The following is a 25,087-nucleotide window of genomic DNA, read 5'->3' on the forward strand; positions in this document are numbered from 1 at the left end:
CCTGGCACCTCCCACAGGTCTGTCTCCTTTCCCCACCCAGGAAGCTAAGCAACCATTCCTGCTGGACTTGTCAGACCTGGACGATGCAAGCTGTGGATCTCTGTGTAGTGTCCTTTCCAGACTGCGACCATCACCATGGACCTCTCATGGGCTCTGTCACTCTTCCTAGTCCTGGGTAAGTCCCCTGTGTGTCCCTTCCTCTCCAGCAGCCCACTCCCTGGCAGCCTCTCTCAATGTTCTCCCCACTTTCTCTCTCTGCAGCATTCCGAGCTGGGCTCCTCGCCCTCCAGCCAGCTTCTAGATCTCAGCTACCCCCAGCCTCCTCCTCCACTTCAGACTCCATGGCCTCCTCTCAAGGCTTTGTTTCCCAAGTCTCCTCCAGCCAGCCCTCCAGCTGGAACTTTTCTGAGCAGCCTCTGGGTTCAGAAGCATCTGCTGGAATCCATAATTCCAACTGGGTTCCTCCAGGGCTTAATTCAAGCCATGTGCCTGGATCATTCTGGACCAATGTGACTTCCAAGGGACAGCATCTCAGCCATAATGCCACCCTCTCTAAAATCCCTCCTTCCAAGACTCCAACTGCGCATATATCATCAGCTCAAGTGCCAGATACCAAAGTACCCACCAAGACCCCAGGTTCAAAGCTATCCCTGGAGCATCACCATCTTGAACTTTCTGTACAGGACACTGAATCCAAAGTTTCTTCAGAGACTCGCCAGGCTGCAAGCTTCACCCAGCAGGTGGGGGGACCCCTGGCTGTGCTAGTGGGAGCCACCATCAGGCTTCCCCTAACTCCAGTCCCCAGCCCCAGGCCCCCTGCTCCTCTGGTGGTCTGGCGCCGAGGTTCCAAGGTGTTGGCAGCTGGGGGTCTGGGGTCACGGGCTCCACTGATCAGTCTGGATCCCATGCATCAAGCCCGCCTGAGATTTGACCAGATTCGAGGGGGTCTAGAGCTCACCTCTGCCCGGCTAGATGATGCAGGGGTGTACACAGTTGAAGTCATCCGGGGAGGAGTCTCCCAGCAGATTCGGGAGTTCGTGGTGGGTGTGTACGGTAAGTGGCCCCTGAGGTCTAGAGTGCAAACTATAGAGCTTGCTTTCCTCACAGACTTCTGGGAAGTCTATGCTGCATGAATATGCTTCCTTCCCAGAGGAACAAGCCTGAGGATGGAGGCAGAAGCCAAGACAGGGACCAAGACCCCATTTTGTCTGAGGGAGGAGCACTGGGACTGAACCCCTAGCCTGAGAGAGGCCTGGAACCCTGGGGTCGGAATCCCTGGGGCTGAGGGAAAAATTTGGGGTCTGAAAGAAGAAGGCTTGGGGTCCACTGCTGAGTCAGAAAAAGGAGGACTGGAATCTGGACTCCTGGGACTGATAAAATAGGATTGGGGTTTGAACACCTAAGTCTGAGGGTCGGAGGGTCTCTGGGTCAGAGGGAGGAGGGCTGGGGTTTGTATCCCTGGACCTGAGGGAAGAGAACTAAGAACTCAGATTTTCGGTACAGTGAGGGGAGAAAGGAAGGTCTGGGGAGGCAGAGACTTGCAGCCCTGGGAGCGAGTTCTGGTGTGTGGACTCTCCGACTCATCCAAGATTGTTCTGAATCTCCAGAGCCCTTACCCCAGTTGTCGGTACAGCCCAGGGCTCCAGAAACAGAAGAGGGGGCAGCCGAACTGCGGCTGAGCTGCGTGGGGTGGAACCCAGGTAGTGGGGAGCTGAGCTGGAGCAGAGACGGACATGCCCTGGAGACCCCAGACCCTCGCCTCCGCGCAGAACGGGACCAGCTGCTCATCTCACGTCCCGTACGCAGCGACCACGCCCGGTACACCTGCCACGTCCGTAGCCCCTTTGGCCACACCGAGGCTGCAGCTGACGTCAGTGTTTACTGTGAGTAGGGGGATGTCTGCTGAGGACTCGAGTCTTGAGTCCCCGGGGAGAAGCGGGTCCAGTGTCTGTGAGTCCTTTACAGTCTCACTACCCTTGTCTCGCCCCTGACCCAAGACGGCCCGGATGCGCCTATCATCAGGGTCTCCTCGGACCGCGACGCCGTCCCTGCTCTCTATGTTACTGCGGGCAGCAATGTGACCTTACACTGCTCAGCCCCCTCGCGGCCGCCTGCGGACATCGCGTGGAGTCTGGCGGACCCCACGGAGGCCGCAGTGCCTGCGGGGCCTCGCCTCTTGCTGCCGGCCGTGGGACCAGGCCACGCTGGCGCTTATGCCTGCATCGCCGCGAACCCCCGCACCGGCCACCGCCGACGTTCGGTGCTCAATCTCACTGTGGCGGGTAAGAGCTGTAAGGCCATCCAGCAAGGAGAGGGGAAGCACCTGGAACCGTGGGGGTGAGCTGAGGGAAGAGACACCGAGAAGCGCATCACAGGTGGCGTGCCCTCAGGGAGGGAGGAGCCAATAAGGAGGAGCTGGAACAGCTACCGATGGGCGTGGCTGAGTGAAGATAGCAAGGAAAGTACAGGAGGGTGAGACCAACTGGAGAAGAGTGACATCATCAGGGCGGAGCAGAAACCTAATGATGGGGCGGGACAAGGGGCGGATCTACCTGGAAGGCGGAAGGACAATTTAGATGGGCGTGGACGATAGGAAGAGGGATATTGAGGAACACTCGCAAACTGCTAATGGGCGTGGCTAGCAAAGTCCTATGCTTAGGGCGGGGCCATGGGTTTGCAGGTCGCCGGGTTGAAGGGGTAGGGATGCCAAGGAGAAGGGGAAGAGCCAGCAGGAAGCGAGGGTGGGCGGCCCTAGGAAAGAAGAATTCGCAATCAAGAGAGCAGTGGAGTTAAATGGCAGAGCGAGTTTTGAAAGGGGACTAGCCAGCCTCGTAGGCTAGTAAGGTAGGATCAGCGAGGGTTGAAGGGAGGCGGGAGGAGGTCACAAAGGGCCCAGTCCACGCAGAAAGGTGGAGCTATCTAGGAAAAGAGGCGGAGAGAAACCTGGGCAAGGGGTGGGGCATCCCGCGTAGAGGCGGGTCAGAGAAGATGGAAGGGCTGAGGTCTCTCCTCCGTGGCAGATCTGCCCCCAGGGTCCCCACAGTGCTCAGTGGAAGGGGGTCCTGGGGACCGCAGTCTCCGCTTTCGCTGCTCCTGGCCCGGCGGGGTCCCTGCCGCCTCCCTGCAATTCCAGGGTCTCCCCGAAGGCGTCCGCGCTGGACCAATGCCATCTGCACTCATGGTGGCTGTCCCGGCTCGCCCGGAGCTCAACGGTGTCGCCATCACCTGCCTGGCCCGCCACCTGGTGGCCACACGCACCTGCACGATCATCCCGGGTGAGAGAGACGCAGGGCCTCCTTGTTATCTGTAAAGGAAATGGGTGGTTTTTCTTTGGTCCTTTGCGATTTAAGGATGAGACAACTTTAGGAAAGCCAAACTTGACTTTCCTTTGTGAGTTGGTTCTCTCCTTCCATCGTGTAAGTCTCAGGGATTGAACCCCGGTCGTCAGGCTTGAGTTATCTGCTGAGCCATTTCCTGAAGCCTCAAACTTCACTTTATTTGAACCTAGAGGAGAAACAATTGCCTTACGTTTCAGGGTGGGAAGTCAGCAGGAACAGGGTGTTTCATCCCAAACCCCTGAGCTGAATGAATGAATGAATGAATGAATGAGGTGGGTGAGATGACTCAGTGGGGAAAAGTACTTGCCACCAAGCCTGATTACCTAGGTTGATCCCCAGAACCGGTGGGGAAAGACTGGAACTAACCCCCAGAAATTACCCTTTGATTTCTGTGTACTTTCAGTGGCAGACACATGCACAATAAATAAAAAAATTTTAACTGTCAAGAAAATGAATGAATGAAAAAGTGAATGGACAGGTCTTCCTCATCTGGTCACAGAGAAGGAGCGGGCATTTGCTTTAACAAAGGACACAAGATTTGACTATTTATGTCCAGTTGTTTCTCTTAACTGGGTTTCTCCCACCAACAGAAGCCCCCGAGGAAGTGCTTCTCCAGCCAGTAGTAGAGGAGACACGGCCAGGCGATGTGTTGGTGGCATTGGAGGCCATTGGCTGTCCCCCACCGTCCAGAGCATCCTGGGCCCGGGAAGGGCGGCCCCTGGCTCCAGGAGGTGGGGGTCGACTGCAGGTTAGCCAGGATGGCCGGAAGCTCCTCATCAACAACTTCAACCTGGACTGGGACCTGGGGAATTACTCTGTGCTATGCAGCAGCGCACTGGGCGCAGGAGGCAACCAGATCACGCTTACCGGTGAGCCTCGGCCAAACCTGAGAACACAGATGTTCAGACACCAGCCCTCCCTTCCTCAGACCCAGGTGTCCAACCGTCCTTTCCCAGATGCAGGGGTCCAGGACAGCCCTTCCCTTCAGATCCCGTGATGTAGATCACAGCCCTCTCCCTTCAGACCCAGCCCTTCTCCTTGTCCCTTACCAGACCCTTAGCATCTAGCACTTTACTCCCCAGGGCCCTCCATCTCCTCCTGGAGGCTGCAGAGAACCCAGGAAGCAGCAGTGCTCACCTGGGACGTGGAGCGAGGCACCCTCCTCACTGGCTTTCACATCCAGGCATGGACAGATGGCTCTAACCTGGACAGAGTCACCATGAGTAGGGACTGGGTCTCCGTGCTCATTCTGGGCCCTGAGGAGCGATCAGCCATAGTGCCACTCCCTCCTCGAAACCATGGGACCTGGGCCTTTCGCATTTTGCCCATCTTGGGGTCTCTGCCAGGGATCCCGTCCCAGAGCCGGGTCTACCAGGAAGGTAAGTAAGTTGAGCTGTGGCGCCTTCTCCTGCCTTTCTCACCTGACCAGCCCTTCTTAGTTGTTTTTGGTTTTTGTTTTTGTTTTTGTTTTTTTGCATCAGAGCTTCTTCTCCTGATAGTCTTGTGGGGGCTCCTGGGACAATGCCCCACCACCTGGTTGGCTTGAAAGAGAAAATATCTATTCCCTCATTCTCTCTTTTTAAATTTTACTTATTCAATTGTTTATTTATTTATGTGTAGATATACATGTGGTCATGATGTGTATATATGGAGTTCAGAGAAAAACCTCGTAGAAATTGGTTCTCCCCTTTTGTCATGAGAGTCCCAGGGATTGAACTCAAATTTAATGGGTCTCCTCAGGAAGGATGAGTGGCGGCTCAGACACACTTAAGTGCATCCCTGGAAACTGTTTCCCTGTCTCCCCTTTGGTGTGTGTCTTCCAGGCTCTGCCCTGAGTCCAGGGGCCATCGCTGGCATCGTCCTTGGTTCCCTGTTGGGCTTGGCACTGCTTGCTGGCCTCCTCTTCCTGTGTTTCTGTTGCCTGAGACGTTTCCCAGGTAAGCGAGGGATCCTGGAAGAGGCACTGGGGCCAACAGGGAGCTTCCCGAGGCAAAAGCTGAGCCACTGCCTAGGCATATCAATCAATGCACTAAATATCAGCCCCACCTCCCTATCGCTCTCTGAGACCAGTTTCCCATCCTACTGATCGGATCAATGCTGTGTTTCCTGTCATCCTCTCATAGGAAGGACATCTGTGAAAAGGCAGCACTCCCTGACCCTGGCTCCTGTGCTCACCCCACCAGGAAAAAAGATGCTGAGTTTGACCCCAGTGCAGACCCCACGGTCCCTGCCCATCGAAACCCAGCTGCAGAGTCCTCACCCAGTTAAGGGCCAACAAGTGAGTGTGGGTGTTGTTACCTCCCACCCTGGGGGACAAGGAGCTTCTTGGGAGAAGGGGGTGTTCTAATGCTTTCGAATCTCTCTCTCTCTCTCTCTCCTGCTTCTGCATCATGACTTACAAAGTGTGCTAGTTAGGGTTACTACTGTTGTGATGAAACACCATAACCAAAGCAACTTAGACGGCTTCTGCATCATGACTTACAAAGTGTGCTAGTTAGGGTTACTACTGTTGTGATGAAACACCATAACCAAAGCAACTTAGACGAGGAAGGGTTTATTCGGCTCACACTTCCACACCACAGTTCTTCATCAAAGGAAGTCAAGGCAGGAACTCAAACAGGGCAGGAACCTGCGGGCAGGAGCTGAAGCCATGGAGGGCTGCCGCTTCCTGGCTTGCGCAGCCTGTTTTCTTATAGAACCCAGGACCATGAGCCTAGAGGTGGCCCCTCCCACAGTAGACTGAGCCCTCTCACACCAATCACTGCCCTGCAGGCATGCCTGCAGCCCTAGCTTATGGAGACATTTTCTCAAATGAGGTTCCCATCTCTCAGATGACTCTAGCCTGTGTCAAGGTGGCATAAAGCTAGCCAGCACATAGAGGTTGATCTGTTGATTGTTTGACAGCAGGGCTTTACCATGTATCATAGGCTACGTGACTAGGAATCCTTCTACCTCTACCTCCTATGTTCAGTAGTCATTACATCTGGCCTAGGGAGATCTGGGGATGGGACCTGGGACCTATATATTCTAGGCAACTGAGCAACAGCCACACTCCTCATGTTTTGAATACCAGTAGTTGGACTTTCTGCCCAGCTCTTATGTATATTAAAAGAACAGTAAACTCCAATTTATCTTCCCAAAAAGAGCAGATGTGGCTTCTGTTTCCTATAAAAATTAGTCCAGACTTCCATTTTAAAAATCTGAGGTGGATGGAATTTCCTTGTTTTCCCCTAAAAGTTGAGTCATTGAATGCCTTAGCTGAACAGTTTTTCATTGGCACACAGAGGGTCCACAGCTGCAGCCAGTGCTTGGGAGGCTGAAACAGGGGGACCACTGCGAATTCAAGGTCATCCTGGGTGATATAGCAGGAAAAAGGAAGTGGAGGAGAGAAGGAAGAGAGAGAACTCAAGTAGTTCTTTCCTGTAAGATTTACTTATTTTTATTTCATGTGTTTGGTCTGTGTGCTGCAAGCATGCAGTGCTCTCAGATGCCAGAAGAGGGTGCCAGATCCCCCAGAAATGGAGTTACAGACAGTAGAGAGCTGCCACAAATATGCTGAGAATTGAACCAAGGCCCTCTGTAAGAGCAACAAAGGTGCCCTTAACCACTGAGCCACCCTCTCCAGCCACTCAGCCAGTTTCTGAAAGGCTTAGGCTATAGCTGGAAGGTTAAATGGGTATTGGATTAAGTCGTTTTGTATCCAGGGTACTCCCTGAAGTCACCTCCCACCTTTCCTCTTCCAGGTCATCAACCCCAGTCCAGCCCCATGGACTGTTCGGGCAGCCACCCAGGTATGACAAAAGCCAGTGCCCACTCTCCATGAAGTTCTTTTGTGGTGCAACTTCCTGCTTTGGCCCAGCAGTACGGGGCCTCCTCTGACTGAGGAATGGACCCTAAGGGTGGGACTTCCTGTCTCCCTCTTGTCTCAGAAGACACAACCTGTACTTTTGCATCTAAGGACATCAGTGTGGCTCTGGGGCTAGGAGAGCCAACTGCAGATGGGTGAATGTGGTTGGCATGAACTTGGAAGCCCTGATGTGTAAGGCTTGCTGTTTAGCTCCAAGCTAGAAGGGGAGCCTGGCCACAGCTTCCACAGAGGTCTGCTACCTTCTCCAGCCTCCCCCGGGCCACATCTCATCAGCCTCCAGAGGCTGCCATCATCCGACACATCATGTATCCCATTCCCCACTCCCTCTTCCATCACTTGATTTCCTTTTTGTTTTGCTTGACTTGGAGTCTCATGTAGCCCAGGCTGGCCCTGAACAAGTGAATTCTCCTGCCCTAGTCTCCTAAGTGCTGGAATTGCAGGCATGAGCCACCTCCCCCACCTCTCCCTCCCTCCCTTTCTCTTCTTCTTCTCCATCTTCTTCTTTTTCTTCTTCTTCTTCTTCTCCTCCTCCTCCTCTTCCTCCTCCTTCTCCTTCTTCCTTTTCCTCTTCCTCTTGAGAAAGAATCTCATAACACAGACCTGGTTGGCCTCACACTTCTCAGTCTTCCTGCCTCAGCTTCTGGGGTGCTAAGATGGCGGCCACACACCACCATGAGTACTCTCTAGCTTCTATCACTAAAGCTTTCTGTGGCTGTACATGGCGTTTTAGATGTCATTTGGTCTCCGCATTTTAACCTTTGAGGCCTGTGGTTTGGCTTCTGTCAAGCCCTGTGACTTCTCTTCTGCCAGCCACACCCCCCACCCCCGACCCCTACCCGGACTGTCTGGACACTTCTCTTCCCCAGTCCATTAATTTATCAAGGCTTAAAGTAGCCATTACCACATGAGGACACTCCCAACCCCTGAATGTGAGTGAAGAAGTCCCACAGTCCCCTGCGTCCCTCTCATCCTGTAAGTGCATGACCCCAGATGTCATTAAGTCTCCCTACGTGATCCGAGAGCTCAGTGAGGCACACAGCACACCATTTTCCCCAGCAGAAACAGAGCCTGGCACACAGCAGGCACTCAGTGAGCACCCACAGACTGATGACTTGTTCTGGCACCTGCGAAGGGCTGCTGCTATCCTTGGCAAGATATATCTTCCTTTTTGCTATCTTTCTTTATTTTTTTTCTTTTTGTTTTGTTTTTGTTATTGTTGTTTGAAACAGGGTTTCTCTGTGTACCCTTGGCTGGCCTAGACTCTCTCTGTAGTCCAGGCTGGCCTCGAACTCACAGAGATCCTCCTGCCTCTGCCTCCCCCAGTACTGGCACTGCAGGCCTGCATCACAACACCTGGCAATATAATCTTTCTTTTCCAACAAAAGCTCTCATGGGAAATTTAGAGTTGCAACACTGAGGACTCTTATGGCTGCTTGCAACACAGTACAGGGCAATACAGGCACTTGGGAGGTTGAGGTAGGAGGGTCACACGCTCAAAGCCAGTGTTTCATAGGGAGACCTTGCTTCAAAACACCAAGGATGGGGCTCCATAGGATCCACCAGTGGGGGTGGGGTGGGCATGTGGCTCCGTGGTAGAGCTCCTGTATAGAATCCCCCAGTGAGGACTGAATACTGGGTTCAATCCCAGTATTGTATACTATATATACAAAAGGAAAGAAATAAAAACAAAATTTTGTGTATTTTTTCTTTCTCACTGCCAACAGAAAGCCTGGCACAAGTTAGCTTATATAAACACAGGCTTTACTGCTTGTGTGTGGGAGAGTGGGCTTTACTGCTTGTGTGTGGGAGAGTGGGCTTTACTGCCTGTGTGTGGGAGAGTGGACTTTACTGCCTGTGTGTGGGAGAGTGGACTTTGCTGCTTGTGTGTGGGAGAGTGGGCTTTGCTGCTTATGTGTGGGAGAGTGGGCTTTACTGCTTGTGTGTGGGAGAGTGGGCTTTACTGCTTGTGTGTGGGAGAGTGGGCTTTACTGCTTGTGTGTGGGAGAGTGGGCTTTACTGCCTGTGTGTGGGAGAGTGGGCTTTACTGCCTGTGTGTGGGAGAGTGGACTTTGCTGCTTATGTGTGGGAGAGTGGGCTTTGCTGCTTATGTGTGGGAGAGTGGGCTTTGCTGCTTATGTGTGGGAGAGTGGGCTTTGCTGCTTATGTGTGGGAGAGTGGACTTCTGGTGGGTTTTGATCCAGCTGCTCTAACGGTTCATTATAGATTCATTCTCTAGCCTGCTCTTTGCTTTTTTCTGCATTGCTGTCATTCTCTCAGTCATATGCCGGCCTCTTCCTTGCTGCTACCTCCATGGCCATCCCCACTCCACATAATAGATACGGCTACCCTGCATGCTCAGCCTGTGTGACTGAGGCCCCCTGACCAGCAGAGGAGCCTCCCTTCTCAGGGTCAGTGCACTTCCTCATTAGCATCACTGGGTCATGTGCCTGCCTCTGAGCCAAACATGAGTGGGCTCTGCTGAGTGGCTTAAGGCAATCTGAGTTCACTTCCTTTGCCATCCCCTTGCCCAAACCCTCAATGACATCGACTTCCACAGGCAGGGACTTTGGAAAAAGGCGTTTATTGGTGTGGTGGTCTCAACACTCCCCATGAATTGGAACACACGGCCCCCAGGGCCCCCCTCCCACCTCCCTTGGTAGCCCACCCCCTCCCCACCCCATCCCGGACCCTGGGAATGGAAGACAATGTGGGATGGGGCCCACGCCCCTGTCTGAGGTACAGTCACTGCCCCTTGACTCCCTGCCCCTCTCTGCCGTTATCTTCACCAGGCTCTGAGCGGTGTGGTTTTGGGTGTGTGATTACTGAAGTTGGGGCTGGTGGCATGGTGCCTCTGCCTGGGCTCAGGATGTCTATGTGTTTCCTCTCTCCCCAACTCTGTGAGGCCTGGTGTGCATCAGCTTCCTCTGCCAATGACAGTGGCCCATTCTGAGGGTCTGCTGGTCACAGACTCTGGGGCAGCCGAAGCCAGGAGCTATTGCTGGTCAGTCGCTGGTGTGTATGTGTGTGTGCATGGAGGTGCGTGTGCGTGTGTATGTGTGTGCACTCGAGTGTATGGAAGTGCATGTGCATGCGTGTGTGCATGTATGTGTGTAGGTGAGTGTGTGTGTGTGTGTGTGTGTGTGTGTGTGTGTGTGTGGTCACAGCAGCCTTTGGAGGTACTATGGGTTGAGAGGCCACAGGTGGCCAGGGAGCCCACAGTTGTGGGTCAGCTGCAGGGGCTGGAGAGCAGCTAGGAGGTGCTGTGGCCAAGGGGAGTGGAGAAGGGTGGGGGCAAAGCACTGAGACAGACAGGTGACAAGTGCCACCAGCCTATCAGTTGAATGGAAGCACCGATTGGCCCGGGAGTAGGGCCAGAAAGTTCAGGGTGGGGGAGGGGAGGGGCAAGGGGGGATTTCAGGCCACTGAGCCAGTGATGGGGCCTCTGGCTGCAGGCAACTGGTGATGGAGCAGGGAGAAACAAACCATAATGGAGATCCCCACCTATTCACAAAGGCTGAATGACACCTGACACCCACCCCACATGCCCCTTCAATAGGGAGGAGAGGGGTATGTGTTCGTGCATATATGGGAAGGCGGAAAGCTGGCAAACTCTTGTCAAAGCTTCCACCATGAAGCCCCCATACCTACCTCCAGCCAGAGGAAGAGAGGCAGCAGGAATGGACAGGGGCCATGGGAGAGTTAGTGCCAGAGAGAGAGGCCTCCTGGTTCCCTCTCCCAGCACACCTTCACACACACACACACACACACACACACACACACACACACACACACACACAACATGCAGACACACACACACACACACACACACACAAACGAGCCAGTTGACAGCCTGAGCTAAGAGAGGGGTGTGGGGTGGCTGGGGGTGGGTCACAATTGGGAACGTGAACGGGTGGCGAGAATGGCTGTAGAAAGATGCATAATTTTGCGTTATCCCTCACAGTGATGGGTTCTCTAAAAGACCTTCCTCCTCTCTTTCTTTCTTCCTCTGTGGCTAAGAGCTCTTCAGTCCCCCTCGAGACCCATGGCGGCGCTTGCTCACCCCCTTTCTCTTGCTCCCGGCCCGAGGCCCCCTGCAGGGGGAGACGCATGCGCTGTACTGGGTGACATCTACATCGTCCACCACAGCCAGCTCAGGGCCCAGAGGAGGGTCAGGGGCCCCGGGGGCCTCGGAGCTGAGTTCTCCAGGGATCCTGGACCTGGAAAAAGAGAAACACAGAGGGATGCTGGCATGGGAGGCCCTGCAGGTGTCTCCTGGGTGCCTCTTCTCCCTCCAGCCATTGAGGGTCTGTGTGATCAGAACTCTCTGGAGCTTGGGTTCTCTGTGCTGCCTCTTATCTGTTTTGGATCTCAATAGACTCCCAGATCTTCCCCCATTTCCTTGTTATTGGCTAGTCTGAATCCTTGAGGTTTGTTTTTATCTGTTAAAAATTTTGTCAGCATTTCTACCAGTCACCTTCTCAGCCCACCAGAAACTTCAGTGTAGCTATGATTGCTTGACTCTCCCTCCTTCACCCCCCCTCCCGTGTGTGTGTGTGTGTGTGTGTGTGTGTGTGTGTGTGTGTGTGTGTGTTTGCTTTGCTGGGGATGCAATGTACTGATTTGGATATGCTAGGAAAATGTACTTTCTACCTCTGAACCACACTCCCACCCTCACTGAAGGATTCTAGGCAAGTACTAAACTACATCCCGGACGTCTTTACTTTCTGTTTCACAACAGGGTCTTGCTAAGTTGGTTAGGCTGGACTTGAACTTTCTTTTTTTGTTGTTGTTGATTTTTTGGGTTTTGTTTGTTTGTTTGTTTCTTTTTTCAAGACAGTGTTCCTCTGTGTTCTCTTGGCTGTCCTGGACTCACTTTGTAGACCAGGCTGGCCTCGAACCCACAGCGATCCACCTGCCTCTGCCTCCCCAGTACTGGGATTAAAGGCGTGTGCCACCACGCCAGGCTAGACTTGAATTTTCCATCCCCTTTCTTTAGCCTCCTGAGTACCTGCCATGACACCCTGCAAAACAGTCCCCACCGCAGCGTCACTTTTGACCCAGCTTCTCTCTTTGCTCACACTTCCGCGTCCAGCCAATAATAGTCCCCTGGGGTCTGCCCCCAAACAGCTTGGGGTGTTGAGACTGGACTCCTGAAGCAGCCTCACTCTGTCCTAGCCTATCGCTCAAACAGCAGTAAAAGTGCTTGTCTGCCCCATGTTGCTGTTTATCAGCCGCCAGTGGCCTTGGCCTGCAGGGAGTCCAGAGCCCCTGCCAGTCGCTGGGAGGCAGGAGGCTGCCCTCCTCTGATTACCCTTCCTGTAGGTCTTTGCAACCACTGTTCCCCTTCCTGCACAGGGTTCCCCTTTCTCTGATGAGCTTATCTGAAACCTACCATCCCAAATTCTGTCTGTACTTTTGCGTGGTACCTGTTTCTTTGATGTGCGTCTATCAGCCCACTTGTTTTATTGTTCTTCTACTGGGTCATGGGAGTGCCCAGACCTTGAACTCACTATATGACTTCCTGCCTTCTCTTCCTGGGTGCTGACATTACAGGTGTGCACCGCCATGCTGGCTTGAAATAGTGATGGGGATCATATCTAAAACTTTGTGCATGTGAGGCAAGCACCTAAAGAATCAGTTTCTGTACTCTGTGGCACTGCTGGGGTTTCCTAAATTCTGGGCGAGGCTATCCCAATATCTCCGCCTCCTTGTCCCACCCAATGATGGCTGGGCCCCACCCTTGCTCCGCCTCCACAGCCCTGTCCCACCCCGCCGCCGGGTCCAAACGCACGCAGGAGCCGCATGGAGGCGCTGGACGCTCCCAGCCGGTTGGCCGCGCGACAGGTGTAGTTGCCGTAGTGCCTGGCGCTCACGTTGGCAAAGAGAAGCATGGAGCGGGTGCGCTCTGTCTGCACCTTGAGGCCCTCCGCCGAGCCGCTGCTTAGCCTGTGGGGATCCGGACCAGGGTTGGTCTTGGCCTCCCTTGGGGTGCAGTGCCCAGTTCCCCACACACACTCAGACTCCTTTCTTCCTCGAGAGCCCCCGGCTCTGCTATGTACCAAAGGGACTCCTAGCTTCCCCAGCATTCTCCACGCACCAGGGCCACTCTAGTACATTCCCAGTGTGCGTTTTTAATCCCCGGCGCCTCTTAAACTCAGGCCTGGTGGTCTCTTTAAATTTGTCCTTCAGACACGTAGCATCGACCCTCGATCCCAGACCTTGGGAAGGAGGCACAATCCCAGCATTCATTATACCTATGCCCGAAATAGTCTTACAGAAGCCGACAGACGCTGAAACCTAGAAGTTGGACCCTAGCGTCTCACGCCGGCCAGATTGCCCAGCCTGGCTCTGCGAACTGAGACCTAACCCCGCCCCCTTTTTCCTTCAGCCCAGCCCCGTGCAGTCCTCACAGCCTGTCATCCTTGTACCACTGGAAATCTGCAGGAGGCACCGCCATAGCTTCGCAGCGCAGGAGGGCAGCCCGGCCCAGGGCGGTGCGTGCGCTGGTCACATCAGTGATAGTTGGGGGATCTGAAAAGGGACAGAGGCCAGAGCACAGTCTCACTGCACGGGGATTTCAGGGTCCCATTTCAGCACCCTCCCCGTTCAGATCCGAATCCCACCTAGCTTTCATCTTCACAGTCAGACCCCTCCTCCCCAGGCACCCAGGGTCGGCCCCTGCGGCCTCTTGATGCTCACAATTTACTGTGACCAGCACGCGGCGGCTGTCGGGCACCGAGTTCACCCCGTTGTGAGTAACGCATTCGTATTCCCCGGCCTGGCCCCGCTGGATGTCGGAGATTTCCAGGATTTCACCCTCTGAGGTGAAGCCATCTGTGGGGGAGGCGGGGAAGGGGAGTAGGGCCGGACACAAACACTTAACACGGGACAACACGGGCACAACACGGACACACATCAGCGGGGTGGGCACAGCAGGACCTAAAGTGCCCGGGTCAGTAGGAGCCCGGAAGGTCCTGTGGGGGCAGGGTGGGGCTGGGAAGCTCAGAAACCAGTGGAAAGGAGCCTGGGATTTTGGGGTACAGGAGATCTAGAGATCTAGAATCTTCTGTGTCATGTTCAGGGGACCCACTTGGGAGTGGAGAGTGAAGCCAGGATCTTGGCTCTTGGCTTTCAAGTATCCAGGAAAGGTAGACCCAATGAGGAAGCGTTTTAGGGAATTCAGATCGGATAACTGAGATTGACAATCCAGATATCTGGAATCTTCTCAACAGACCTGAGGTCACCAAAGACCATTTACAACTTATGTCCAGTAGGACTTAGGGTTCAGAAGATACCAAGGGGCAGGATGGAGGGACATGAGGCTAGACTAGGTTTCCAGATCCCAGTTCATCCAAGGAATGGGACCCAGTAATGGTCATTATGGGTCTGTAAAGATGCAGGAAGAGCCAGAGACTGGGGGACCTGGGCATGGAGATGAAATGGTGTCCTGGCCTGATATATGTCAGGCAGCTTGGTGGTGGTACCTTTTGGGAAACTGGATCTCAGAGCTCATTAAGCAAGTTGTGGTAAGAGAGAGGGGAGCCCCTGATTGCCTCTGGATCTAGGGCAGAGGCGTGAGAATGTGCTTTTCTGGAAAATTCCCAGGAGTTGCTGATGCTGAGGTCTGGGGACCATTCAAAGCACTAGGCTACAGCATCCAGCAGAGGAGAGGGCTGGACTGAGGGGTAATAGAATGGCAGGATGCTGGATGGAGCCTCGCTTGCCATCTGAGTCAGCAGAATTACATCAGGTGGAGAGAAGCTGGGGTGGAGAGTGTCAGGTGACTTTAGAGACATGGCCACAGCCTGGATATCTGGCAGGAGGCCACCAGATTAGGGGATGAGCCTTTGGTGAGAAACAAGGGTAGGGGTGGCGGTCACCAGAAGGGCTAGAAGGGTTCAGAGTGAGGGCCTCTGGGACTCCAGCTAGGGGGGTGGGAAAACTGAGGGGCCCGGATTGCAGCTGGGGAGGATCCTCACCTCGGAGCTGTCTCCAGGTGACAGTGGGTTCTGGCCTTCCCACAGCCAGGCAGAGAAGGTTCACGCTGCCCCCTTCGTTCACCACCACGGGTGAGGAGATGTTCACAATGCGGGCAGGGACTGGAGATGGAAGGGAGAGTTGAGGTGAGAGGGTGGGTGCATTCCCGGCCACTCTGCCACCCGGACCTAAGGTCCACTGCTTTAGCCCCAAGATCAAGAGCTGGTCCTCTTCCATCAGACCTAGCATTACAGACCCCAGCTGTTCTCCACTGGACCCAGGAGTACAGTCTCAGGTGACCCATGAGTGTAGACTCCACACTATAGCCCTCTACTCTCAGGCTTAGGAATCCAGGCTCCCACCCTCCTGGACTCCAACACCCATCCTATTCCCTCAGAACCAGGGGCAATATTCAGACTAAGTCTTATTTTTTCAGACCCTGGGGTGCAGACCTTAGCCCTCTTCTTTCACACCACACCCAGGAGTCCAGACCACAACCCTATCTAATCAAACCCAGGAGTCCAGACTTTAGCCCTGCTCCCTCACACCCAGGGTACACACCCTAATCCCCCTTCCTCATATCTAGGATACCCCCACCTACCACCCTGAGCCTCTTCCTTGGGAAATGAGTGCAAATAGGGAGAGACAGTCGTGTGTGTGTGTGTGTGTGTGTGTGTGTGTGTGCGTGTGTGTGTGTGTGTGTGTGCGTGTGTGTGTGTCCTCGGTGCCTAGAAAAGCCCCCACCCGTGGATAGCCTCAGGCGCACAGCTTAGCAAATGCACAGAGGAGCGGTACCACTTTCCCTCGTGCCTGGCTGGCATCCACAAGAGTGATGCTCCACTCATGCTCCACTCGTTTGTATCTCAGGATAGTGACCAGCAGTGGGCCAAGTGCACTCGGTGCAGGGTGTTCACTGGGGCCTCCTAGCCACGACCATCCTGCAGGCCTATCTTCCTGTCCCCTCCCTACTTGTCCTCATCTTTACATAAGGCTCACCATGGACGATGAGGTAGACCTGAGTGGTATAGGGCTGGTGGCGGGTCTGGAAGGAGCAGGTGTAGAGGCCCTCGTCACCGAGCCCCACCTGGGTGATGAGGATTGAGAACTCCTCAGGTGTGTTGATGAGGAGCCGCACCCGGGGGTCACTGGTCCAACGGTCATTGCCCGCATACAGGATGTTGGATCGGTTCAGCCAGGCCACCCGGGTCACATGCTCATCGATGAAGCAGCTGGGAAGGAAGAGGAGGCTGAGAAGGCAAGAGTTTCCCCACCCACCCCCAGTACGCCTGCAGGACTCTGGGAGGCAGACCTTGAAGTGCCCACTGTACAGGAGGGCAAACCAAGCCTCAGAGAGGGAAGAGGCCTGGAAGCTAGACTTCTGAGGGATTGCTACGTGTTACAAAGAGAGGGAGGGACACACAGAGGGAGGCACAGAGAGAACCAGAGGGACAGAGAGGAAGACACACAGGTGTAAAAAGAGTAGGGCAGAGACCCCAAGACAGAAGAACACAGAGAAGTGAGCTGAGCTGAGAGACAGAAAACCAGAAAGATGGGGGGGAGAGAGAGATGGAGAGATGGAGAGACAGACAGACAGACAGACAGACAGACAGAGACAGAGAGAAACAGAGATGAGAGAGACAGACAGACAGAGACAGAGATGAGAGAGAGAGAGAGAAACGAGAGACAGTGACCTGGGTGGGGGAGAGATCCTAGTGAGGAGACAGGGTCCCAGAGACTGATAACCCTTACTCTGCCAGCATCCCTGTCATGTATGGTCTACAAGATTTTGAATCCTAGTAGTTCCTGTGTCTCTTCACTTTAAAACAACAAGAGTAAGGTCTATGGGTGGAGCTTGGCTTAGTGTCCACACCCCTCACAGCTGGTTACAAATGCAGGGTGCAGGAGGGAAGGATGAGTAGCCTTGTGAAGCCCCATGCTACCTGAGCCCCTGAACTGGGATGTACCTGAGTGTGGCGTTGTCACCTTCGCATACTGTGTAGTTGTCTGCAGGTGAGCTGAACTCCAGGCTCTGGGACAGCAACCCTGCAGAAGGGAGGGGATTGCTCAGCCCTGGCAGCTCAGGTGGGGCCAGCTGTGGCAAATACTCTATCCATGGGGACACACACAGACACATATCTGTGGTGACACAGGCATCAGCATCCACTGCCACAAGAATTTACTGTTTCCAGAAATTCACACACAGTGGAAAAACTCAGACTAGACCATTATGCTGTGTCCCCCCTTCTCGGTCCCTTGCTCTGACTCAAAACCAAAACAGAACTCTCATGGAACAGTGCCTTACAGAGATGACACCCAATCACAGCCCATGCACACAGACACCTGTGCATCCAGACACAGGTACGCACATGTCAAACACAGTGACACAGACCTACATGCATGTCTAAGCAGGCAGCTACACGAGTATGCAGACCACACACACACACACACACACGCAAAGCAAAGTGCTTAGAGACACAGTAGTGTGCACTGGCTCCCAGTTACATAATATGAACCACTGTCCTCTGGCGTGACACAGCTGCCACCTCGATACCAGAGCACCACATGAGGCGTTTGTGGGATTGGACTAAATGATAGTCTCTTGTGGAAATGGTGCTCTCAAAGCCCTGGAGACAGCCCAAGAATGGGTCAGGTGGTACACAGACGTCCCCTCAGGAGGACCCTCCTTTAACTTCACTAGGGAGTGTGGGGGATGACTCTTCTTTGATAGCGCTGCTGCCTGCATGTTGCCCACACTCCTGTGAGTCACTCCCGCCCACACTCCTGTGATTAGCCCCGTTTGAACTCTTTGGTCCACCAAGCCAGACTTGCATTTCAGAATCACTTCTCTGGTGTGTTGTTTGTGCCCTGTCGGGCTTGGGTAGATGTTTCATTTTGTTATTGTTCTGTGTGTGTGTGTGTGTGTGTGTGTGTGTGTGTGTGTGTGTGTGTACGTACACATAGAGGTGCCCTTGGAGAGGATGTCGGATCCCCTGGAGTGGAGTTACAGGCAATTGTAAGCTGTCTGCTAGGCACTAAACTCAGGTCTTCACCAGCAGCAACTGCCTTCACTGTCAAGCTATTTCACCAGCCCCATGGATACACATTTATTCAAGTTTCCTCAGGAAAAGTCACACACTGCATAGGTACAACACACATGCACGCAGAGATGTTCACATACAGACACACGTGCCATCTATATACATACAGGTGCTTAAGACTCACATGCATACATACATGCACCCACAGAGGCACATATGTGCACATTGACACAGGCAGACTGATAAGTAGGTAGTACATATGCATGTACAGACACTCATGCATACAAGAAATGTATTTGCAACAAATATACAAAGGCAGGTGCACATACATGCATACAGATGCAGACAAGCACAGATTAACTCCGACATACATGCACAGACACACACAGAGGGAGCTATCCACAGATACTAAACATGGTCCTGTTTGCACACTTGTAGGAACCCTGTGTAACTGAACACACACACACACACCTCTGCCAGACAAACTTTATATCACTACTGCCACTACTCACAGCGCATTCCCGGGCCCAAGTGCACACGCTAGTGCCGCCCAATCACACCACACCACTCATGTCTCTGTGGATCATGGCCAGCAGGCTGGACCAGGGCCAGGGAGTGGGGGATGGGGAAGTGGAGGCGGAGGAGAGACTGAGGAGATGGCACTGAGAGGAGGTCTAGCTGCATGACCTTGGATGATTGGATCGGGAGGGCCCTGAGTGGGCTGCCCTGCCTCCAGCCTGGGAAAAGGAGCTAATTAATCTAATGAATTAATTGCCCGTGGTGTCCCAATGACTCCCTGGGGGCCTCTCAATCAACAGCCCCTCAGGATGGAGCTAGGACAAAAGCAATGTAACAGGCTGGCTAGGCCTGGGGGTTGGGTCTGAGCCCTGAAGCCTCACAGCCTGGGGTCACCCAAGCCAAAGCCTTGCTCTGTGAGAAGCCACATAGGGAATTCTGTTACACACGCTCAAGTAAGAATGGAATGTGTACACATGTACACACCCCGCCAGAACTCAGGAAAAACACAAAGCCACACCTAAGCCAGCTTCTCTGTCAGGCATATGGCTACAGCCTAGGTCAGAGGGACCCACTGCCCTGACACACGCCTGGCAGATCAGTTGTAGAAGTCAGTTGTCTCCCAGGAGCAGACAGTAGTCACTCAGCCACAAGCAGACACCAAAGGCCAAACAGCATTGGTGCAGAGTCACCCCACTGTCCCTTCATGGCCCCACTGACAACAAACAGCCTTGCTCCCCATACACAGCTGCAAAGTCCACACACCCAGAGCTGCACACACACACACACACACACACAGCCAGCCTGAGCAGACACTGCCCTGCACCCATTTTGAAAGGCTCTGGGTCCCAGCTGCATGAAGGAAACTACCACCTGTCCAAGGGGACAGACCAACACACTATCACATCCCCTCCAACACACAGGGGCTACCCTGCCTAAGGATCTGGTAAGTAAATCATGCCGTCACCTCTAATCAGGTCATGCATGGCTGAGCATGAATGCATGCATGCGTGCGCGAGCACACACACACACACCCCGAGTCTGAAAGTCGCAAACCAAAATATGCACCCAGACTAAAGGAAGTGAGGGAGTGCAACATTCGGTTCAAGAGCACACCCATGTGTAATGCCAAGAACCCTTTCTAGGCCGGCCAAGCTCTTGAAGCTATTGTGGTGTCCTAGACAGGGCCCTTAACCTCTCCTGGCACTTTAGGGTACCTAGCTCTCCCATCTCACAAGAGTGACAACTCCAGGCAACCACATATTTTGCTGGAAGACTGTGGGTAAATCATACTTCCCTATCCCAGTACTCTAAAGAGAGAAAGACAGGTGGGGACCAGTGAGCTGTCCAAGGTGCTGGCCATGAGAGTTGGCACATCCTTGAGTGCAGGAAACAGGGCCTTGGGATAGAGAGTGGAGGCCCAGACACAGGGAGGAGCTCAGCCATGGTCCTCCAGATAGAGAAGCCAGCATGGGGTACACCTTGCCATAGAAATCTTCCAACTCTGCCACTGTCACCTCTGAAGGCCCCAGTGGCCCCTGAGACTGCAGCTTGCCTGGCAAGCCCCAGTGTCCCAATGTCACACCATCCTGCCTCCAGTCCTCTGCCTTGTGTATAACCCAGATGTGACTCTCTCTGCTCCTCCATCCATGGAATCCTCAAATCCCTTCTTCTCCAGTGGCTCGAGCAAACTCCAGCCTCAGGGCTCAGGTCACATAACCTTGAATCAAAGTGGTCTTATGGACAGTCCTGGAAGACATGTGATAAATGAGCCTATCCCTCAATGGGCTTTTAGCTCCTTTTCTGTGAGTATGGATGCCCTGGACCTTCACATGTGTGTCAAAAAAATACAAAACAACAAACAAAAAAATAACAACAAAACAAAAACAAAAAAAGCAGACCCTAGGAAGCCCAGTGTCTGCCCTGCCTTGCCTTGACTACACAATCCCACAGGCCGAGCCTCAGTTTCCTCATTTGGAGAAAACAAAGAACAAGAATTCATTGCAAGTTTTTCTTAGTGCCGCCTTGAGATGGCACAAGCAAATGGCATGCTTAGCTGAGCACCTGACATGCCACCTGCTCTCCCTGACCTGGTGTCACCCTCCCTGGCTGGGGCAGGGAGAGGGATTGTCTGGTTGGCTGGTATTTTTGAGGTCTGCCACTCCTGCAAGACACCCTGCATTTTAGAAACCCAACCTTAGCTTGCCCTAGGAGAAAAAGTGGAGTCCCAAGTTATGGCTCACTTCTGTGCCTCCATCTCTCTGGGACCCAGTTTTCCCATCAGCAAATGAAGATGATTAGCCTCCCTCTCTACTTGGATATAGGGTAGACTTAGGGAGATATTATGAAAGAAATGCTAGGTACCTCATGTCTGTAATCCCAGCACTTGGAAAGTGAGGTAGGAGGATTGTCCCCAAATTTGAGGCCAGCTTCACTACAGAGTTCCAAGCTATCTTGGGCTACAGAGTGAGTTCCAGGCCAGTTTGAACTATATAGTGGGGCCAGGTCTCAATAAATAAATAAATAAATAAATAAATAAATAAATAAATAAATAAATAAGCAAGCGACAAAGAGAGCTGAAAGATTTAGAAGAGCTGGGAGGCATCCTATGTGGACAGGTCCCTGCTCTTGTGAGATTTCCAGTCTAGACTAACAGAATAAATCAATAAATAGAGGTCACAGTCAAGGGAGGAAGATAGTTCTGACAAGCTCTGTGCCCAGAAATGAAAGGTAAGAATCTTAGGGATCCTGGGTGACCCTCAAGCAAAGCCAAGACCCTTGGGTGGGGACTGGGGTTGGAATGCAATGATCCTACAGTCCCTGAAGCCACTGGCAGTGGGGAGCCTGTGGTCTGGAGACTTTGTGAGTGTTCCTGGAGGCTGCCCATGGAAGGGCTGTGGAAGTGGCAATCTCTGACATGACAGGCACCCAAGGGCGCACCTCTCTGCTCAGCTCACAAGCCTGGGGTCCCCTAGCCAGGTGATACCTGGGCCCTGCACATCAGCCACCCTTCTCTGCAGGTTTTCGTGGGACCTGTTCAAGGCTGGCTTCTTCTTTTTCTCGGGCCTTAACACCCTTCTTACTTTCCTAGCTGTGGCTTCCTGGAATATCATCCTCTAAAATGGACAGCCCATTCTCCAAGGCACTTTTGGCATCTTCGTGTGACACTCTCTGAGATGACCTATTTGTTTGCTAGATTTTCCCCCCAACTGATTCTTGATCTCTCTTCTTTCCACTATAAATTTTGTGATGGAGTGCTTGGTCCCTGGCTTGCTCTCTGACCCCCACCACATTTCTGAAAAGCTTAGAATGGCAGTGAATACAATATTTGCCACGCCTATGAAGCAGGCATGGTGGTACATAATTCTAATCCTACTGCTGAGGACACAAAGGCATGACAACTGCTGCAAGTCTGAGACCAGCCTGGGCCATCCACAAGACCTGAAAACTACCTGACTACCCACTGAGTTCCAGAACAGCTTGAGCTGCCAAGGCGGATTTCGTAGGCTCAAGCCCCTGGACCTACATGATGAAAACACTAGCAGGAACCAACCAGGCTTTCTTTGCTTTGCACTGAAAGTTGTATGGGATGAGTTTGTGAAAGGGAACAAAAGCTGGAGAAGTATGAATCTCTGCTGCCTCTCACACCTCTCAGCTTCTCTCAGGTGTGTGTGTGTGTGAGAGAGAGAAAGAGAGAGAGAGAGAGAGAGAGAGAGATGGGCATGGTAGCCCACATCCATAGGCACAAGACCTAGGAAGAAGAGGCAAGTGGAATGTCTTTTGTTCAAGGCCAGCCTGGTCTACATATTCCAGGCCAACCACGGCTACATATTGAGACCCAAGCTATAAAAAACAAAACAAAAAACAAACAAAACAAAACCAAAAAAAGAAAGAAAAAGAAACAAACACAAACAAACAAAACAACTGTGCAACTGTGCTGTGTGGTCCAGGCTCATGGCTGCAGTCACAGCATCTGGGAAGCTGAGACAGGAAGATCACCTTGATGAATTCAAGGCCAGCTTGGAATTACATAGTGAGACTCTGTCTGGAAAAGTACATGACTGCATGTGATGAAGCTGGGGTTGGGAATTTGATTCATACACGCTCCTCATGAAAAACATAGACAAAAGAAAGGAGCACTCGGGAGGCAGAGGCCGGCGGATTGCCGTGAGTTCGAGGCCAGCCTGGTCTACAAAGCGAGTCCAGGACAGCCAGGGCTACACAGAGAAACCCTGTCTCAGAGAAAAAAGAAAGAAAGAAAGAAAGGAAGGAAGGAAGGAAGGAAGGAAGGAGGCACTATTCTGCATACTTTACAAAATGAGGTGTCTTTGCCCTCCAAAGTAACAGTGGTGTATGAATGGGGCATCTGCCCAACAGTTAGATTTATCTTGGTTCACCCCACTGGGTCCCCCACTTTCTCTCACAGTTTTCAGACTAGGTACCCAAGGCCAGAGACTTGCTCAGGGCCATACGAGTCTGCCACAGATCCCCACCCAGGCTGGGGAGGACCCCAGAAGGCGTGTATAGTAATGATTTCTGAGAAGTCAAACTAGCAAATTGGACAGTCCCTTAGGAAGAGAGTTGGGTGGCTGTCAGGGATCAAAGAGGTACAGTGAGAGGGAGGAAGAAACAGGTGCCAAAGTGAACAAGGGTACAGTGTGAGTGAGGGAGTAAGAAAGGAGGAGGAACTCAAACATTGGAGGCAGGGAGGCAGCTATGGCAGTTTGAGAGGCAGATGTGCCACTGTGCTGAAACTAGCAGGGATGGAAAAACAGCCCAGGAAGACAGGGTATGCCACCAGCCAATAATTGAGACTGGGGATGAGGGATGGGGGAGGCATAAATAAGCCAGAAAGAGAGACCTAAAGTGACAGGAGAGAAAGACACCCAGCCAGCGGTCAGCAGGTCAGGCACTGCTCAGTCTTGTACTGTGGTAAAGGGTGCATTTCTGGCCCGCTTCATTCCTGGCAGAATCGGTGCCTTTGCCCCCCCCTGCTCCCCCCCCCCTGGATCTGTGTGTGGGCGTCCTGCGTGGGCAGGGCTGAGTGTGTGACTCTGTAGTCTGCAGGTACAGCTTGGCTAGGACGCTGGGGATGTTTGTGTGGCTATGGGTGACTTGACTGGAGGACGAGGGTAGCTGCTTCCCTTGGGGCTGCTGGGGTCACAGTGTTGGGGACTACTGTCCCTGATGGCATAGCATGTCCCTGATTCTGCGTTGCTTGATTAGACAAGGCCTGGAGGAAGTGATGTGGAAACACCAGATTAACACTTTCCTGGCTTCCTGCCCCATCCCTTTCCCTCTGGTGCCCTGGGACCATTTCCTTGGCCCATCGATTTGTATACTCTCCTTGACAGGCCCTGCAGGAGAGACACAGTACACACACACACACACACACACACACACACACACACACACACACACACACACACACACACATCCTCAGGGCAGGTCTCATTCCTACTGTTACAAAGAGTCTCTAGGCCCCTGGGCTGGCTGAGACTAGTAACCAAGTGACCCTGCATTAACCCTTCATGTCCTGCTTTCCCTAGTCCAACCCCCACCCTTTCATCTGCCCATTTCTCCATCCAGATATTCACTCAATCAGACTTTAGATCAGAATCCTCACCCCAGCACCTCAACTTCCTGGCTTCTCAGGACCATCTCCCAGTTAACTGCAAACACCTCAAGCGCTGAGAAGAAAACCGGGATAGGGAGTTTCAGCCCCTTCTCTGGTTTTCCTGGGTCTAGGATTTCAGTCTGTGAACACTGTCCCCAATACTTGCTGACCCTGAAACACGTTCCCTCCTCCACCTTCACCTAAAGACGCAGAGCCCAGTCCCCAGGCAAAGACTGCGTAGGGAGCCTCTCCAAAACGCAGACAAGACCCCTCCATTCCAGGCCTGATACCCCAACTCAGTTTGGAGACCCAGCCCGGGTGAGGACTGTCACCCCAACATCTGAGTCTCTCCCTGACCTGACCTAGAGCGGTACATTCTTGCCGCCCAAGGCCCGCAGCAGGTGTCGGCGACCCCCTTGCTAGTGATGGGGCAGCTGACTAGATAAGGACGTGCATCCTTGTGCCCCAGCGCGCATCCAAGCACCCAAGTACCCACTGCCCAGCCGGGGACTGCCGCCTAGGTCCCCAGCTCCAGACCTCCACATACCCCCCTCGGGAGTGCTCCCTACCTACCCCCCTCCCCGCCTGGGTCCGGTACCCCTTCCCGGACCCCGGGGTTCCCCGCCGAGTCCCCCGCCCCCGGCGCTGCGGTACCTCGGCTGATGACGGCCAGGCCGGCCAGGGCGGCGGCGGCGAGGAGCCGGAGCCGGGCCCCGGGCGCAGGGGGGGGCAT

General features: G+C 53.4%; 2 protein-coding genes across 2 annotated transcripts; one reads left to right on the top strand and one right to left on the bottom strand.

Moving 5' to 3' along the window:
* On the top strand, positions 1-7,135 carry Vsig10l (V-set and immunoglobulin domain containing 10 like). Its single transcript, XM_051149665.1, has 10 exons — positions 1-175; positions 262-1,053; positions 1,608-1,883; positions 1,998-2,282; positions 3,021-3,275; positions 3,929-4,207; positions 4,421-4,717; positions 5,162-5,275; positions 5,462-5,616; positions 7,082-7,135. The coding sequence occupies exons 1-10, from the start codon at positions 136-138 to the stop codon at positions 7,133-7,135; spliced, it is 2,547 nt and encodes an 848-aa protein (XP_051005622.1). The 5' UTR covers positions 1-135.
* A 3,482-nt stretch (positions 7,136-10,617) lies between these two features.
* On the bottom strand, positions 10,618-25,087 carry Iglon5 (IgLON family member 5). Its single transcript, XM_051148431.1, has 8 exons — positions 25,009-25,087; positions 17,148-17,226; positions 16,180-16,412; positions 15,186-15,305; positions 13,906-14,040; positions 13,617-13,737; positions 12,998-13,152; positions 10,618-11,423 (listed from the first exon to the last, which is right to left on the bottom strand). Exons 1-8 carry the CDS (start codon positions 25,085-25,087, stop codon positions 11,335-11,337), a joined length of 1,011 nt encoding a protein of 336 aa, XP_051004388.1. The 3' UTR covers positions 10,618-11,334.

The sequence above is a fragment of the Acomys russatus genome, chromosome 7, assembly GCF_903995435.1.
Source record: "Acomys russatus chromosome 7, mAcoRus1.1, whole genome shotgun sequence".
Taxonomy (NCBI): Eukaryota; Metazoa; Chordata; class Mammalia; order Rodentia; family Muridae; genus Acomys; species Acomys russatus.

Bases quoted from the DNA above. Each gene is read 5' to 3' on its own strand.
- Iglon5 (XM_051148431.1), bottom strand. From the start codon at position 25,087: ATGCCCCCCCCTGCGCCCGGGGCCCGGCTCCGGCTCCTCGCCGCCGCC. The intron at 14,041-15,185 runs GTGAGGATCCTC...CCTCCCCCACAG, and splicing joins CACCTGGAGACAGCTCCGAG to ATGGCTTCACCTCAGAGGGT. The intron at 13,738-13,905 runs GTGAGCATCAAG...GTCCCTTTTCAG, and splicing joins CGTGCTGGTCACAGTAAATT to ATCCCCCAACTATCACTGAT.
- Vsig10l (XM_051149665.1), top strand. From the start codon at position 136: ATGGACCTCTCATGGGCTCTGTCACTCTTCCTAGTCCTGG. The intron at 2,283-3,020 runs GTAAGAGCTGTA...CCTCCGTGGCAG, and splicing joins GCTCAATCTCACTGTGGCGG to ATCTGCCCCCAGGGTCCCCA. The intron at 4,718-5,161 runs GTAAGTAAGTTG...TGTGTCTTCCAG, and splicing joins GAGCCGGGTCTACCAGGAAG to GCTCTGCCCTGAGTCCAGGG.